This window comes from Vombatus ursinus, unplaced genomic scaffold, assembly GCF_900497805.2.
Source record: "Vombatus ursinus unplaced genomic scaffold, bare-nosed wombat genome assembly UNPS02010461.1, whole genome shotgun sequence".
Lineage (NCBI taxonomy): Eukaryota > Metazoa > Chordata > Mammalia > Diprotodontia > Vombatidae > Vombatus > Vombatus ursinus.
In genome coordinates this window covers 1,208,942-1,227,033 of record NW_020950239.1, presented here as the reverse complement: position 1 = coordinate 1,227,033, position 18,092 = coordinate 1,208,942, and the positions used below count along the sequence as shown (strand labels likewise).

At 40.1% G+C, this 18,092-nt stretch overlaps 1 protein-coding gene across 1 annotated transcript in view; it reads right to left on the bottom strand.

Moving 5' to 3' along the window:
- Nucleotides 1–18,092, bottom strand: part of FAT4 (FAT atypical cadherin 4) — a 221,810-nt gene that overhangs the window by 53,688 nt on the left and 150,030 nt on the right. The window contains exons 8-9 of the mRNA XM_027854535.1: nucleotides 12,478–12,728; nucleotides 7,539–11,888 (exon numbers count right to left, since the gene is read on the bottom strand). Of these exons, the coding sequence (XP_027710336.1) occupies nucleotides 7,539–11,888; nucleotides 12,478–12,728 (4,601 nt within the window). The remainder of the gene's footprint in view (nucleotides 1–7,538; nucleotides 11,889–12,477; nucleotides 12,729–18,092) is intronic.

Below are 18,092 nucleotides of genomic sequence, written 5' to 3'. Positions count from 1 at the left end.
AATGAAAGCTCTATGAGAGTGGGAATTGTTTGTATGTGTGTTTCACCTGACTTTGACTTTGAACAATGACTATCCCTGGTGAAACATAATGTTTGTTAAATTAAATTATATTTTGCCTTATCTTCCCACATAGGTCATAAATTCTTTGAGGGAGGAGCCCTATCCGCCTTTGTTTTTGTATCTCTTATGCAATTCCTAGTAATAGTGACCTGTACATAGGACACAGTGGGGAAATGATTATAGAAAAAAAAATAATATTCGGCAAAACTCCCTGACCCTTACATCCATCCCCTCCAAGCATCCCCAGCAAAGTGAACTGGGTTACTTAGGCAGATTACTATGTAAAGAATGTAGATATCTTTTTATGTCTGGGAAAAAAAAGAAGAAGTCCACATTCACTGTCAAATAATGCAAAAGTGATGAAGGGCCAAACCTGCCCCTTCTCTGAAATTTCGGGGCTTACTTTAGTACAGAGGAAAAATTCTTTATGTGGTAATAATCCCCTGGCCCTCCTCCTAATACCACACCTAAAACATATCCAGATGTGCAAAAGTGAATGGGAGAGCTTAAGCAAGACTGGAAAAACTCTGTTAGGAGAAATCCAGTATAGAAATGGGATCTTTATACATTGTGCCTTTTGTAAGATAAATCACGTCTTTGGAAAACTTATCCCTGTGGATGAGATATATGTAAGAAAAGAATTTAGTGCCTAGAGTTACAATGCATGTTGTTATCATTATTATTATCACCTACTCTATTGTTACTAATAACTGACACACATAGCGTGTGTGTATATATATATATACACATATAAATGTGTACATATATATACATATATAAATGTGTATGTATGTATATGTATATATGTATAAGGTATATGTATATAGATATATACATATACCTTTATATATAGGTATATGTAGGTACATATAGGTATAAGGTGTATAAATATATAAAATATATATATATATATATATATATACCTTTTCTCATTTGGATTTCACAACAATCCTGTGATGTAAATATTTTTGTTGTTTCTGTTTTACAGAGGAGGAAACTGAAACTTGGAGAGATTAAGAGAAGTGTTGAAGGTCATAAAGGTAGTCAAAGACAGAAGTGGGATTGGAAGTCATTGCTTACCCAACACCGAGTCTTGAAGGACGTTGCCTCTCTCATTAAACGACATGCCACACTTCTGTGACATATTTAAGAGTTGGAGAGCTCTCTTTTCGCTGATGTTTGGTTGTCCCCTACACATTTCTGAGTCATGAGTTATAGCAGGGTCATCTTTCCTCTCATTTAATGGGTCCTTCTTCAGGCCCATGATATTACCTGCACTCTTGTGAAATTCTGAAAAGCTGGAAATTATTTTTTTCACCTGTCTCAAGTTGCCTAAAGAGAATCAAATTTCCCTTTCAAAATAGACTATATCACAGCAGATCAAAACTCAGCTTTGAAATGTCAAAGTTGCCCATCAACCATATGAAAACAATCTTTCACACAAAATACAAATCCATTCTATTTGGAATATTTGACTTCGAACATTTTCCATCCCCTAAAACAAATTCATATATTACAGTTTCTTATTTTGTCCTTAGAAGATGAGAACTGGGTCTCACAGGAGTTACTTCCTCCCATCCATTCAATTATTCATTCATTCATTCAGCAAATATTTATTGAGAGCCTGTCATGTGCAAAGCCTTATGTAAAATGAAAAGTACGTTGGGGAAGAAACATATTTAGGAATAAACCACTAAAAGCATTCTAATAGTCAAATCAAGTACACCCTCTTTGTGACTACAGTTTGTTGTTGTCATTGTTGTTGCTTAGTAGCGTCCAACTGTCCATGACCCCATTTGGGATTTCCTTGGCAAAGTGGTTTGCCATTTCCTTCTCCAGCTCATTTTACTGATGAGGAAACTGAGGCAAACCGGGTTAGGTGACTTGCCCAGGATTATAGTTAGTAAGTTTCTGAGGTTGGATTTGAACTCAGGAAGGTGAGTCTTCCAGTCTCCATGTCTGGTGCTCTATCCACTGTACCACCTAGCTGCTGATTGTAATTATAGTATTCAGCTTTAATTCAGTCTTCTAGAAAAGTATGTTCTGGGTAAAATCTTCCTGCTTGCATGTCAGTGAATTACTTCCTAACAAGATCCATAGACCACTAGTTACTGATTAGTCATCAATGAGGAAGATTCATCTCATCTAGAACTGAAATGGATGTGAAAAATCTACTCTCGTCATTTTATAGATCGGAAAAGGAGACCCAGAGAGGAAGCGGGCATGGAGCAGAGCTGGGGTTAGAACTCAGCTCTTGGAAATCCCAATTCAGAGCCCTTTCCGTGTCAACTGCTGTATCTCAGAGCCGCTCACTCTCTTCTAACTCTCGGGAAACTCTAGCTCCTCCTGTGGTTCTGCTGTAGACATTAAAGTTTGGGAGTGGAGCAAACAATCATTTCAAACAAAAAGATGGGAAGTATTTGTGTTAGGTAGGACCAGCCTGTGAAATGGATGGTGGGTGAAGCCATGGGAAAAGCAGCCAATTGGTAGTCTGATGACCTGATTTTAAATTCCATCCGTTCACTTAACATCTATGTGACCTTGGGCAATCACTTAGCCCCTAATCAGCATAGCTCCCTAGCTGCAAAATAAAAGTGCTGGAGTAGATGGCCTTTGAAGTACCTATCCTCTCTAATTCTATTATTTTATGACTTTAATAAAACTTGAAGTTCATGGATAAAATGCTTCAGATGTCTACACTGGGAGTTCCCTCAACCAACGAATTCACAGGTCTAGACAAAAACAAACAAAAATAGCCCCGACAAAATTAAAGGGACACTAGTTGACTCCAAAGCCCTGATATAATAGTTAAAGTTTGTGCTTTGTGCAAGGTAAACAGGAACAAATTTGTCTCCATACGGGATGTTCAGGGCCCAAGACTCACTAGGATCCAATAATTTAGCCCATTCTCACTGAAATCAAACCTATGTAACATTAGTGGTTTTTCAGCTCTGTGGTATAAGGCATACACACATGTGTAAGTATGAATTATCTGTGGGGTTCAGGAAATTATTTCAAGATGTTGCATCTTATTCACTCAGCCTTCCTGAGTCAGGCTTCTCCAGCTGAGAATGACTTGAAAGAATAACTTAAATGTCCCTTCAGGAATTCCACTAAAAACAGCACAATAGACATATGAAGAAATTCATAACAATGCATTCCTGAGTGTATGAATTAACAACTCTGCACCATGTATGCTCCACGTCTCTGAATATAATAGGACCACAGCTCCAGAACTGGAAGGACTCTAAGAGGCCAGCTGGTCCCATCCTCTCATTTTATGGATGAGGAAACTGAGGCTCAGGAGGACTAAACAACTTTCCCAAGGTGGTAAGTATTAGCAGTGAGATTGAAAATCAACTGCTTTGACTCCAGAGTGAATGTTCTTTCCACAGTAACCCCCTTCCTCCTGAGTCTTTTAGTGTTACTTCTTAGGATTAATGCTGCCTAAGACACACTTGATTCAATCAAAAAACACATCTTTTTTTTAAGATAAGACTATAGTGTGTACATCAAAGTGATATTCATTCCAACTCCATTCCATTCAATATTATTCAATTAAAAATACCTTAATTGCTGTGCGTTCTTGGCACTGAGCAAAGTACCGGGCACATAAACATGCTGTTACTGTGCAGTCATTTCAGTCTTGTTCTACTCTTTGTGACCTCATCTGGGGTTTTCTTTTTTGTTTCTTTGTCTATTTTTTGGAAAGCAATCAGAGTTAAATGACTTGTCTAGGTCACACAGCTAGTAAGTGTCTGAGGCCAGATTTGAACTCAGGTCCTCCTGACTCCAGGACTAGTGCTCTATCCACTGTGCCACCTAGCTTCTCCCTCCCATTTGGGGTTTACTTGGCAGAGATACTGGAGTGGTTTGCCATTTCCTTCTCCAGCTCATTTTATAGATGAAGAAACTGAGACAAACAGGGTTAAGTGACTTGACCAGGGTCACGCAACTAACAAGTGACTGAGGCTAGATTTGAACTCAAGCCTTCCTGACTCCAAGCCTGGCACTATCCGCTATACCACTTATACCTATACATATGATATACATATACATATGTGTATATGTGCATGTATGTATATGCATATACATATAGGAATAAACTCTGGTTGTATATATGTGTATTCTCTTTATCTCTAAAGAGAAGCCACCAAACTAGATACAGTTAAGAGTGTGAACAAAGCTGACTTCATAAAATCTGAAATTAGAGATGCTTTTGTTTGGCAAACTTTTCCTAAAGTCATATCCTGACTCTGCTTTTGCCTGGAATGTCCCTCTCCATGTAGGATCCCCAGTCCTCTATGCCTGCCTTCTGAAATCCTGATTGTCCTAAAAGTCCGACTATAACGTTGCTGCCTCCGGGAAAATGCTCCATATTTCCCCCTAGGGAGAAATAATGCTTCTCCTCTTTCCTAGCAGCTTGCTGATACCTCTCCTATTGCCTTCCTCATTGAATGTTTTCTATTTTAGTATTTGCATATATTCCTGCCTGTCTTCCTAGGCATTAGGCTTTTCTTAGCCAGGACACAAGGTTATTCATCTTTATCTCCACCCCTTCCCACAACCACCTCCCCACACACATGGAAGGCTCTCCCTCCTCATCTCCACCTCATAGAATCCCTGGTTTCTTTCTAGGTTCATTTCAAGCACTGCCTTCTACATGAAGCCTTTCCTGATTCCCCAGTTATTGACGACTCCCTTGTGAGATTACCTTATATTTATTTTGCATGTCTTTTGTACAGACAAATATGTACATATTATCTGTCAAGTCCTTAAGGGAAGGAACTGTTTGATTTTTGTCTGTTTTCCCAGAATCTAACCATAGTAGATACTTAACATTTTTTTAAACAAATGATATAAAATGCTTCACAAATTTTAAAGTGCTATAGAAATGTTAGTCATTATCATCATTGTGATTGATGGCCTAATAGTACATAATCTGTACTTAATAAATGATTGTTGAATCTAATTGAATCTGGCACCCCCAGCCTCTCCTTTCTTCCCTTTTGGTCTCTGCTCCTGAATGGGCTGTCACTCTAGCTAATGTGGATCTAGAAAAGTAAGGTCTTGGCACTAATGTCCTTGGCACTACCAAAGGGATTAGCAACAGAAAATGATGTGGTTTTATTAGGAGCCATTACATTACAGAAGATTCCAATGGCAAGCAGATGCTTGCCATTGGATCTCTAGGACATATGGGCCCTGAGCCTTTCCACTGGACTTGAAGCTGACATCGTCTATCGTCAATCGATGTGATCTCCTCTGTTAGAAGGTGAGCCCCTTGAGAGCACAGATTGCCTTCCTTTTTTTTATTTTTATCCTCAGCCCTTTGCATCTAGTAAACATTTAATAAATGCTTTTTGTTTCATCATTCATTCATTCTTTCATCTTGTGTCTCACCTCTTTGGTGGTACCTCCATGCCTCCCCTCTGGTACTCAATGAGATCTCTGCTTTCCACCTCTTTCAGATTTCCTCCCCCATACCCGCTCTTAGGAAAGGCTAGAAAAATCCAGTTCACACCAGGTAGTAAATCGATAGTTTCATGTGGTGTTTTCCTAGGGGTACTAACATTTTATCAAGATCAATAACAGACCTTTAACTGTAAAATTTTTTAGAACTAGTGAACCAGTATAGAAACCATGGGGCAAGGGAGGGCAGGGAAGAGGCATTCTAGCACTCCTGAAATACCTTACCACCATTGAGATGATTGTTTCTGTCAGCTACTCGTCAAGCTCATTTGGGCCTTAATCAGACTTGAATATTGGCCTTGTCCTCTTTGAGCACATGAGAGAATCCTTAGTTCCTCCTTTCTCCCTCTCCATTTCAAAGGCAAACCTTCTCCAGGAAACACATTTGGAATCCTCTCTTTTCATTCAAATGAAAATAGCCAAATGCTGAGATATCATGGATATGAACAGTACACCAACAACATAGACTGAGATTCAACCCCATCAGTTGGGCAAGTCAAATTTTTACAAACACCTCAAACTTTTCTACCAAATAACAAAGAGCTCAAGATGATATGGCACTTGAGGTTTTCGGTATCATTTAAGTATGACGTCTTATTGAAGCAAGGATCTTATCTTCGTTTTCTGAGTGCCCATCTATCAGCTACATTTTCTTTTAAAAAAAAATGTGGCAATATCCCAAATGATGAAGGGTCAGCAAACTGTGGTTGAAAGGGCAAATCTAGCTGCTGCCTGTTTTTTTGTATAGCCAGAGAGTTAAGAATATATTTATTCATTTGTAAATTATTTACATTTTCAAATACAATAAAATGATGTTAAAGTGTAAAAATGCATTCTTAGCTGGATGGTTGTACAAAAAGAGGTGGAAGACTGGAGTGGGCCATAGTTTGGGGACCCCTGCTTAAATATCATGTCCTAGGCCCTAGGGCAATGTGCTAGGGTCAGAAAATGAAGAACATGCATTTTCTGTCTTATGGGGAATTCATACTTAGTTCCCTAGAGCTCTATGATCCCTGTGTGAGAATTCTATCCTCCAATGAAAATGAAAATCTGACTATGCTTTACAAAGCTAAATCAGCAATTAGGGCAGATAGGTGGTACAATGGATAGAACACTGGGCCTGGAATCAGGAGGACCTGAGTTCAGGTCTAGCTTCAGACACTTACTAGGTGTGAGACCCTGGCCCATTCATTTAGCCCTGTTTGCCTCAGTTTCCTCATCTGTCAAATGAGCTTGAGAAGGAAATGGCAAACCACTCCAGTATCTTTGCCAAGAAGACCCCAAATGGGGTCACAGAGAGTCAGACATTACTGAGATGACTCAACAACATTAATGAGTTGGAGCTTAGAGCTAGAAGGACCTCGTCATCAAGTTCAATTCCTTTATTGTACAGATGATGGAACTGAGGCTCAGAGATCTTAAGTGACTTTTAACATAGTGACTGGGCATGAGAGGCATGTTTTGAACCCAGGACTTCCTGATATCTAGTACAGCAATCTAGACACTACTCCACACTGTCTTTCTGTCATAAGACAAAGTTGATTTAAAATATAAACAGATTCTCCTCATCTATAAAATGTGATTAATAATTATATCAAACTTACAGGATTGTTGTGAGGATCAAATACCGATAATATATGCAAAGTGCTTCTCAAACCTTAAAGCATTATAATAATACTAGTTTATCATTTTATTGTTATTATTATTATATCCTCCCTTCTACTTCAAGTGTCCTTCTACACTGGCAAGGTAAGTGTATTTTTGTCCTAAGGTCCAGAAAGTTTGATACTTTCTACATTAATATAAATAAAAACATTGAAAAAAAAACACTCTAGACACTGTGAGTTCAGAGCTGTATTTTTTTCAGAATGCATTCTCTGTGTTCTTCTCCCCGTAGGCCTGTGCCTGATGGGAAGCGTGGCAGTCTCTCCAATATATAACCCTATAATACCAGTGTAAAGGTTGTTAAATTCTGTAATCAATTCTGAATAATATGATGAGCCTACCTGTAAATCCAGCTTTGCAGACACAGTTGAAGCTCCCAGGGAAGTTCTGGCAGATGGCCCCATTCTTGCATGGGTTGGGTAGGCATTCATTGATATCTCGCTCACAGGCCCGTCCAGTGAATCCTTCTGGGCAACTGCAAGAGAAGCCTCCCACCAGATTGTGGCAGGTGCCACCATTGTGACAGGGGGATGGCAGGCATTCATCAATGTCCGTCTCACACCAGCTGCCAGCGTATCCTGGCAGACACTTACAAAAGAAAGGCTGGAGAGGCTCATTGGTCACAATGATGACTGGGAGACTTTCGTGACTCTTCATGGTAGGACTCACTGCCAGCCTCCTTAGACAGCTCCCTCCATTCTGACAAGGACCATGGACACATGGATCGTGGTCGACAGACTCTACCCTGACCCCACTTTGCCGGAGAAGGATGTCCTTGATGCTCTCAAAGAAGGTGGCCACACCACTTGGATTCACATACTGGTTGATATTTCTCTTCACAGCGGCCAGCAGGAAGGTCCTATTGTTCTCCTCATAGGCTCCATACAGCTGCACAGCAGTCCCAAGACCTGTCAGCTGGGAACTGGCAATGCGTAGGAAATGGAGGTAGTGATTGGTCAGAAAATCCCTCACTGTTGCCACATTGAGGCGGAGGAGGATACTGTTATCCACAGTAGCGTTGGTAAACCCAGCAAAGAAGACTCGGATATTACTGCTGACTGCACTGTGCAATCCATCATTACTTAGGACGGTCAGGTCAAAGGTGCCATCTGTGGACCTGGCTTGGGAATTCAGGTCACAAGTGCCGCTGGGAATGCTAAAGAGACTCGTTACTCCAGAAGTCAGGGAACAATGAAAACTATCCAGCACATCTGGATCTTGAGGCTTCACACTGCCTAAAATCCCACCCGGGAACAAGTTACTGAAATAATGAACAAAGATCTCAACTGTTCTAGGTTCAGATGGATTGTCATTCTGGTCCATGACTCGGATATGGACAGTGCCTGTGGAAGACATCTGAGGAATGCCAGAGTCTCTGGTAATCACTGATAGATAGAAGTCACCAATTTGTTCTCTGTCAATCTCCCTGGTTGTAGTCAGAACTCCTGAAGTGCTGAGACTAAAATAGCTGGTGGCTGGCCCTGTGCTTAGCAAATAATATGTAAAGGGACCTTGATTTGGAGGGAGATCAGGGTCTGTGGACTGAAGGGTCATCACCAGAGTTCCTGCACGCTTGTTTTCCATGACCTCACCTTCCCTGATGGATAAGGTGGGTCCATTGTCATTGATATCTTCCAGGGTTACCAATAAGGAGGCACTTCCTGTAGCTGAGGGGGTTCCCAGGTCCACAGCTAAGACAGTCAGGTTATAGACAGGAAGGGTTTCTCGATCAAGCTCGGCAGTCACAGTAATCTGTCCTGTCTGGGGATTAATGGAAAAGGCACCATTTTCATTCCCTGAACCAATAAAATAGGAAAACCTGCTCCAGCTGGGCACAGAGTCTGAGTCGAAGGCACTTACAAAGGTCACATGTGTTCCTATAGGCACACCTTCACTGATCTGTACATTATAGATCTCCAGGCTAAAAACGGGCGGGTCATTGGCATCGAGTATGGTGATATTCACAGTCACTTCATCTACATCTGCACCACGGATACTCCCAGAATTTTTGGCCAGGACTTTCAAAGAAATCCTCTCTTCTTTTTCTCGATCAAGAATTCCAGAAACATAAATCTGCCCAGTTCTTGAATTAATCTGGAAACCTTTCTTTCTGCTAGTACCAAAAATCAGGTAGTGGACCTCCCCATCAGCTCCCATGTCACGATCACTAGCAAACACTTCTCCAACGATAGTTCCTTTGGATGCTGCCTCAGAGATTTCAAAATAATAAAGTTTGGAAACAAAGCGTGGTACGTACTCATTGGTTCCTTTCAACTGGATGTTCACAGTAGCAAAGCTGTACCTCTCTTCATCAGGGACATTGAAGGCCTTGATTGTAAGATGGTAACTCTGCTTGGTTTCATAATCCAAGAATCCTTGAGTAGTAATGATTCCAGAGTTGGGGTCAATGACAAAGAGGTCACTATCTGAAGACTGCAAAGAATATGCAATCACAGCATTACTGCCAGAATCAGCATCTGTTGCATTGAGGCGCATGACTGTTGTTCCACTGGGGGCATTTTCCAACACGGTGGGAGAATACTCCTCTGGGATGAATACGGGAGAGTTGTCATTCACATCAAGGACATTAATAATGATGCTGCAATAGCTGGTCCGTGCCATCCATCCTCCATCTGTAGCACTAATTGTCATTTCATGTTTCTGGTGCAGCTCATAGTCTAGGGGTTTGGCTAGGGTTAATGCACCTGTTGAAGCATTAATTGCAAAAAGTCCATTTTCGTTTCCTGAAGAAATATGATAAGTGATTAGGCCATTCATTGCCGCATCTCGATCACGAGCAGACACAGTTCTGATAATGGAACCAACACTCTGGCTCTCAGGGACTGTTGAGCTCATGTGGTTTTGAGAGAACTCTGGGCTGTGATAGTTTTCCTCGGTAACAACAATTTGAACTGTGGCTTGAGATGAAAGTGGAGGGTTTCCTTTGTCCCTGGCAGTGACTGTCATCAAAAAGTTTTGGTTTAAATCAGACATCAGAGAAGAGGCAACAGAAACCCACCCCGTGGTGCTATCCAACTTGAATTTCTCCACAGGGCTTTCATTTGAAATGAAGTATTCAACTTCAGAATTTACCCCAAAATCTTTATCATCTATGGCAGTGACTTTGATAAGCTTTGTACCAACTCTTACATTTTTGGTAACAGGAGTGAAATATTTACTATTAAGAAACTGAGGGGCATTATCGTTACTGTCCACGATATTAATGGTAACAGTTGTCTCACTTAGCAAAGAAGGACTTCCTCTGTCTGAAGAAGTCACAATAAAACTATGTCTATTTATATTTATATTACTGGAACCCGTGACATTTCGATATTTTAAGGACTGCTTATTAAAAATTTCTCCTGTGGTGGCATTAATCCTAAAAAATTCAGATTGAGATTTAATGAAATAGAAAACCTGGCCATTGGACCCTTCGTCAGGATCCGTTGCAGAGACCTGAGCCACTTTGGCACCAATTTCAGTGAGCTCAGGACAGTCCAGGTAGTAGGATGGCTTCTTGAATCGTGGGGCATTATCATTGACATCTGTCACAAAGATAGCGACATCTGTGCTGACCGTCCATCCAGAGTCATGTGCAGAAACTCTGATCCTGTAACGATCAGTATCTTCCCGGTTGAGAGGCCGACTGATGATGATGTCTCCTGTGCTAGGGTTGATGGTAAAAGGAAGACTCGTATCTATTATAGAGTATCTGCTAACAGCATTCACACCAATGTCTTCATCTGAAGTCGTGACTCGAGTCACTGTATAACCAAGGGGGGCATTTTCAGGTACAGGGGCAGTAAAGATTTGGGAGAATTTTGGGGCATTATCATTTTCATCCAAGACATTGATGATGACCGTCACTGTGGTGCTCTGAGAAGGAGTGCCTTTGTCTGAACATCTCACTGTGAGTACATACTGGGACACTTTTTCCCTATCCAAAGACCTGATACTTCTAATTTCACCAGTGCTGTGATGGATATGGAAGCTATTTTCGGTATTACCATTGACTATGCTGTACTCTAACTGTCCATTGGGTCCGCTGTCTTTATCTATCGCAGAGACAGTAAGTACTGTGCGAGGGGAAAGATTTTCCAATATTTCTGCCACAAATGGGTCATCCTTGAACACTGGTGAGTTGTCATTGACATCTAGAACTGCTATAGCTAGTTTCTCATATGATGAGAAAGGAGGGAAGCCTGCATCCCTGGCCTCTATCCACACCACATATTTCTGCACTGTTTCAAAGTCCAGCTGTTGACTGATGGAGACTTGTCCAGTCAGTTGGTCAATGTGGAATGCACTTCCAAGATTGCCACTTGCAATAAAATAGGACAAAGGTTCCCCTCTAGAGGAAGACCCAGTAATGGTGGTAATGAGAGTGCCAACTGGTTGACTTTCAGGGAACAGAAACGTTTGTTGTTTAGCTCGAATCTGGGGGAAATCACCCTTATTCCCAAAACGGACAGTCACCGTTGTTGAGTCCATCTTTGGAGATAAACCACCATCTTTCACATGTACAAAAAATGTCATTTCTGAGGCTGTATTTAGGAGTTCAGCTGCCATAATTGCACCACGCAAGGGATCGATGTGGAATCTTTCAGAGTTTCTTCCAGTAAGGGAATAATGGAGTTCAGAATTGGGCCCAGTGTCAGGATCGGTGACAGTGACGGAAAAGACAAATGAACCTACAAAAGAGAGACTAGAGTCACTATTGATGCTACACAAATTGAACATTTTAGGGGTAAAATGTCATTGGGAGAGTAAAATATTTGCATTGCCTCCTTGAACTTAATCCTTCCCTTTGTACTGAGGAAAGACAATGGATCTTTTCTCTGCCTAGTTATCCTGGGCTCCAACAACTATAATACAACTTAATGTGGAGGGAAGGCATTATGTTTGCCCACATTCTCCACATTAGACATTAATGAAAGTTATGTCCCTATTTTCCAAAAAGTCACTTTTGCCTTTATTATGCATGAAGAAGCCTGAGTCTACATAGGCCATTAGATGAACATTTTTGATGTCTCTTTGAAAGATGCAGAGAGGAGTAAGAGGGGGTCCTTGGGTATCAAAACTTCTAGAAGACTATCCCAGAACACTTAGCTGTCCACAAAATATCACCTAAATGAAAAATTGTTCTCCTGCCCAAGGATTCAAATAATTTTGAAAGCCATTGTGTTTGCAAATACACAATCTTGCTAAATTAAAATAAACTACAATATTGAAGCAGTATCATCCATTTTCTAATTTGACTGGGTCATATCATTGGATTACCTGAAGGAGTAGGTGATGGGATGTGAGTGACATAGGGATGATGTTGGAATCTTGGTGGGTTATCATTGACATCTGTCACGGTGACAGAGACACTGGTGGAACTGGAAAGGGGTTCTGGGAATCCACCATCACTGGACACTACTATCAACGTATAGTTTTCTTTTGTCTCTCTGTCCAATAGGGCACTGGTGATGATCTGTCCTGTAGATGGATTGATTGTGAATTGGGAATTTCCTCCAATGAGTCTATAGCTGAAGAACAAGGGGAGAAAAAGAAGCACAGTTGTCACATAATTTCTTAAACAATAAAGACCCTGTGGAGTCCAGAAGACCTGGGTTTAAGTCCTGTCTCCAACATATATTAATTATTTGATCTTCACCAAGTCACTTTCCTACTCAGTGTCCCAGAGAACTTTGTAGATACCAAATTACAGATGAGTTGCTGATTTGATCTATGGAGGGAATTTCCATAATGAATGTCCCCATCACCCCTATCCCTGTTGATGAAATCATAGATAAGGGTTAAAAATAATTTTAGCATGGTTCTTAAAGGTGTATAGGAAGTGGAAACTAATGGACAGATTATAAGTGGTTCAACACATAAGGAATTTCATACAAGTAAAGACTATGACTACAAGAAAAATAATTCTAAGAAAGAGATGGTACATTGAAGATCTTTTCAAAGTGAGTTTATTAGACATATTTAATAAAATTAGACTAAGTGTAAGTATGTATCCATAAATTAATGACTAAATTAAATATATGGTTTGCAACTCTGATTTCAAATAATATATTTCTTAAATGAAAATAAACTATTTTTCAGTGTAATGAAAAAGGGCTGACCTCAAAGCAGGAAGACCTGGGTTCAAGTGCCATTTCTGAAACCCGAGGACACACATAGTGACTGTGTGACCCTGGGCAAGTCACTTAACCTTCTTAGTGCAGTAGGCAGTTCTCTAAGATTATCATTTCCAGAAAAAGTCCCAACTTGTATTAATGAAGTGAATTCCTTCATCCATGGAGATCCCCATACCAGTGAAATCATATGCCAATCTCTATCCCTATCCAACACCAGGTATACAACTCCAGAGAAGATGCATTGCATCCTCATGCTTCAATGACAAAGCTCTCTAATTACAACATTGACTGCCTAGGCAATGGAAAGCTTTATACATTCACACAGATTACTGGTTACTAGCTCCCTCATTTGTCATCCTTCCATTGACTTCTTATTTTCAAGAAAGATCAAACATCTTCACACATATTTTCATATTAAGCAGATTGCTTAATTAAGGTCTTGTTTAAAGTGGACAACTTTTGATTGAGGGTGATTTTTCCTGCTCATCATTTAAGAAAAAAAAAAATCACTGCTCCATCCAGACAGGTAGTTCATAGAGCATGGCAAAAAAACCTTGAAAAAGAGTAAAGGAAAAAAACCATCAACCTTCAAGACTCAAGAAATGGCTATAATGACATCTTAAAACAGACAGGTGGCAAGGTATCATTTCCTTGATTTTTTTTTCTTTCTACTTGTTCAAGTAAATGTTTCTCCCTGTTTCACAGGCTCCCAATTGTCTTGCTTGTTATTCACATGCATTTTATTCTGAATCCATGGAGAGATGACAAGCCCAATCAATCAATCATCAAGGATATATAAAGCATCTACTAGGCATGAGGTACTGTGCTACTTGCAGGGGACGCAAATAAAAAAGGCTATGCATGTTCTACTTCCAACTTCCAAGAGTTATGACAAGGCCAGTCTTTATTACTATTATTGTTGTTAGTGATTCATCTATAGGATGGATATTATATTACTTTTGCTACAATCATAAACCAAGAAGATTATAAACTGCTCCCTTCACTCTGCACTGATGAGACAACAAATCCAGGAGAGTATTAACTGCTTATTAAAACTTGGGTTCTTGCCAGTAATGTGCTAGTCCCCTGATCCCTCTCACCTCTTGGTGATCAAGGCTCTAAGAAAGCAGATATGGTCGCAGTGGGAGACAGAAAAAAAATGCTATGCCTCATTATAACTTTCATCACAACCTCTAACGACAAGATCAAGGTCTAATCAGAGCTCATGTACTGTAAATAGCACAGCAGCCTGCTCTGTTTACAAATGAAGCTGAAGGAAAGAATGAAGCTAAGCCAATGCTAGCCAGGGTCACTTTGAGCTATTTTAAAATTAAGATAGTGATAAGCATGACAAAACCCAGAGCCATTTGAGAGGTTTAATGACTCACTGGATAAATGAAGATGCACTCCTTCAAGGTCCATTAATCTCCCATAAAAACCCTATCATCAAAAAACATTATCAGCTAATTATTTTCAAGAAGCCAAGTGTATTAGCCACTCCATACACGTCTTCACACGAAATTGTTGTACTATATTAGAAGGCGTTCTGAAGGAAAAGTCCCAGCCCTAACTTTACCTCTACTTAGAGGAATGGTTTTAGGCATCCTCCTGGGGCACTTTGCTTTCCTCATTTGTAAAGTAGACTCCTCTGTTTGGCATTTAAAGCTCTTCATGACCTGACCTCAAAGTATTTGAAGTTTACAAACTGCTTTTCAGACATGATTTTATTTGAGCCTTACGGCAACCCTGACTTAAGCAAAACTGCCCTCCCTGGAGTTAACAATTCTCCATTGATAAATCTGATGGTCTTCTCGAAGTCTGAATCCTACTTCACTCTCAACTACATCTGACACTGTTGTCCCACCCTCTGCTCTTGGATACACTGTGCTCTCTGGACTTTCACAACTCTGTTCTCTCCTACTTTTCTTCCTATCTGTCTGACCACCCCCAGTCTCCTTTGCTGACTCATGATTCATATCATTTTTCCCTAACTGTAGTGGCTCCCCAAAATCCTTTGCTAAGCCCTCTTCCTCTTCCTTCTTCCTTTATATTTTAAGTTTTGGCGAACAACAGCTCCCATAGATTCAACTATTGTCTTATGATTCTCAGCTCTACATATCCCACCCATCTCTCAGTCTCATATCATCACTTATCCAACCAACACTTCAAACTGGCTGTCTCACAGACACCTCAAACTGAACATGTCCAAAAACTGAACTCATTTTATTCTTTCCAAAATCTCCACCTCTTTAAAAATTTCTATTTCTTTCAAAGGTATCAGATTGATTTCTTAGCAGTTGTTTTGTTAGATTTCTTTCTTTCTTTCTTTCTTTCTTTCTTTCTTTCTTTCTTTCTTTCTTTCTTTCTTTCTTTCTTTCTTTCTTTTTTTGAGGAAATCAGGGTTAAGTGACTTGCCCAGGGTCACATAGCTAGTAACTGTCTAAAGCTGGATTTGAACTCAGGTCCCCTTGATTGGAGGGTTGGTGCTCTATCTACTGTGCCACTTTACTGCCCCTTTGTTAGATTTCTAAGGCGTTAGCAAAGTATATTTTAACATATGTTTGTAGGCATACTTTTTTTTTTAAATAACCCCTTCATGTCTATCTGCTCTTGCAGGATCTTTTAAAAATAAATATTATAAAGTTTATGGATTTTTTTAAATGTTTAAATTAGTAGGTCATTAAAACTCATGCAGACTTTAAATTTTCTTTGCACTACAAAACTTTTTCTTATTTTCTTTTTCCTTCCTCCCTTCCTTCCCCCTCTCTCTTTTCCTTTCCCTCCTTCCTTCCCTTCCTCCTTTCCTTCCTTCCTTCCTTGGGTGCCTGAGGGTTCTGTGATTTTCCTTCTTTATTAGTTATTAAGTTTCTGGAGGGCAAGCATCTATATATGTCTTGTATATGTTAGTAGCTATCTAAGGAAGGGAAGGGAAGGGAAGAATTGAAGAATTGATGGTGTGTATAAGCAAGTGGTAACACATTACAAATAAGCGTTAAGCAGGAGAAGCTGAGTAAATTATATCATCAATGAAATTGTACATAGAGAAAAGACAGGCTGATTGAGACCAAGGGATAAAGTGATAGTCTGTGAGCTCCAATGGTATACTTATAATGTCAAGAGAAAAAGAGAAAGGCCCTCACCATGTTGGTTAGACTCCCTGGGGCATAATGCTGAGAGGATATGGATAGCAGTCACATGGCGTAGACAGATATGGATGGGTTGTAAAAATATCTTAGTGAGATTTAAGATCCACTAGAGTCTGAGAGTACCATTTTATCATGCCCTTAAGTATTTCACTCCAATACTTGTGAATTCTTAAAGCTCATATCCTTTAGAAGAAGAAAAGTGGAAGAAATGAGAAGGCCATTTTTGACTCCATCATGCTGGGCTGTTTTCTGCAGGACTGAGTTAAGCAGCATTAATAACTAATGTAAAGCCATTTTGAATTCCCTGAAGAATTCATCAGTCCACAGTGGGTAATGCTGAAGCTGCCACTACCACTTATTATCTTCATTATGTCTATACAGGAAAAGGTTGGCTTCAACAATAAGAATGTATTTAATAAAACAAAATAAAATACAGAAAGGAATACTATTTTTGGTAAATAAAATCAAACTAACATCTTTTGGTTGACTTCAGGAGGAATCCCATAGTCTCATTTTCATTTTTTCAGTTTTGTAGTATAAATCCTAACTATAAAATGTTACTATGGAGATTTGGTAGGGCAGGAATGCCACTGGCATTACGCAGAGTCTCTCAGATTTTCAAGGCTTTTGACCTTGGGGGAGCTTCCTTCTGCCAAGAAGTTGTGAGGCTGAGATGCAAAGAAGTCCATCTGAGAGGCAGAGAAGAGAGGGAAAACTGTAAGGCCACTGGTCCTCCAGGCTTTTCTTGCTGGCTCAATAGGAGATTGGAGGGTGGTAGAAGCTGACCTTGCAACAGATAAATAGGGAAAGCAAGTGGAACGAAGAACTCATGGCTTGGTAATGCATGAATGGAGGTAGACACTGGTGGGCCAGAAAGAGTGGACTAGAGGGGTGAGCAGACTATTTGATTTGGAGGGAGGGGTTAATGAGATTATAAGAATCTAGCCTACAGTACCTGTCTTACCCTTACATTCTTTGAAATCTTCTTGGAGCTCCCATATATACACTCCACTTTACCTGTCTGATCACTTTCTGCTCTGCTCCCCCTCTCACAGATGGAAAGAAGAGGGAAGGGGAAGGGGAAGGAAAGAAATCGAACTCCTCTTGGCTTCATATACTATTCCACCCTGTCTTGTTTGCAATGATCGTTCACGTTCTTATACTATTTGAAATTGCCATGTGAGTCCATTGGATGTGACCAGTTGTAATTACTTTAGTACACGCCTGAAAGTTTCCATTTTAAATTGCAAGATGGAAAGCTAACCCAGAAGTGAGAGGAGATCTTGCTCAGCTCACGATGAGGTGGACATGAAGTCTGAGTTGGGGAATTTCTGTAATTTAATACACTTTATGTCCATTCATACCCCAGACAGCTTTATGAACCCAGAGAATGATTTAACAAGGAAATGAGCCAGTAGCAGGAAGAAATGGTGGCTGCTGTGTTTGTTCGGGTAACTTTCTTGCAGACATCACTTCAGTCAACCTCCTGCCTGGCTATAGCATGTCTCAATAAATTCAAATGTAAAATTTAAATCTCAAGTAATCCAGAAAACTGTGAAACTACAAGTCCTGAACCACATCAGACCTACCAACACCAAAAAGAGTCTGAGAA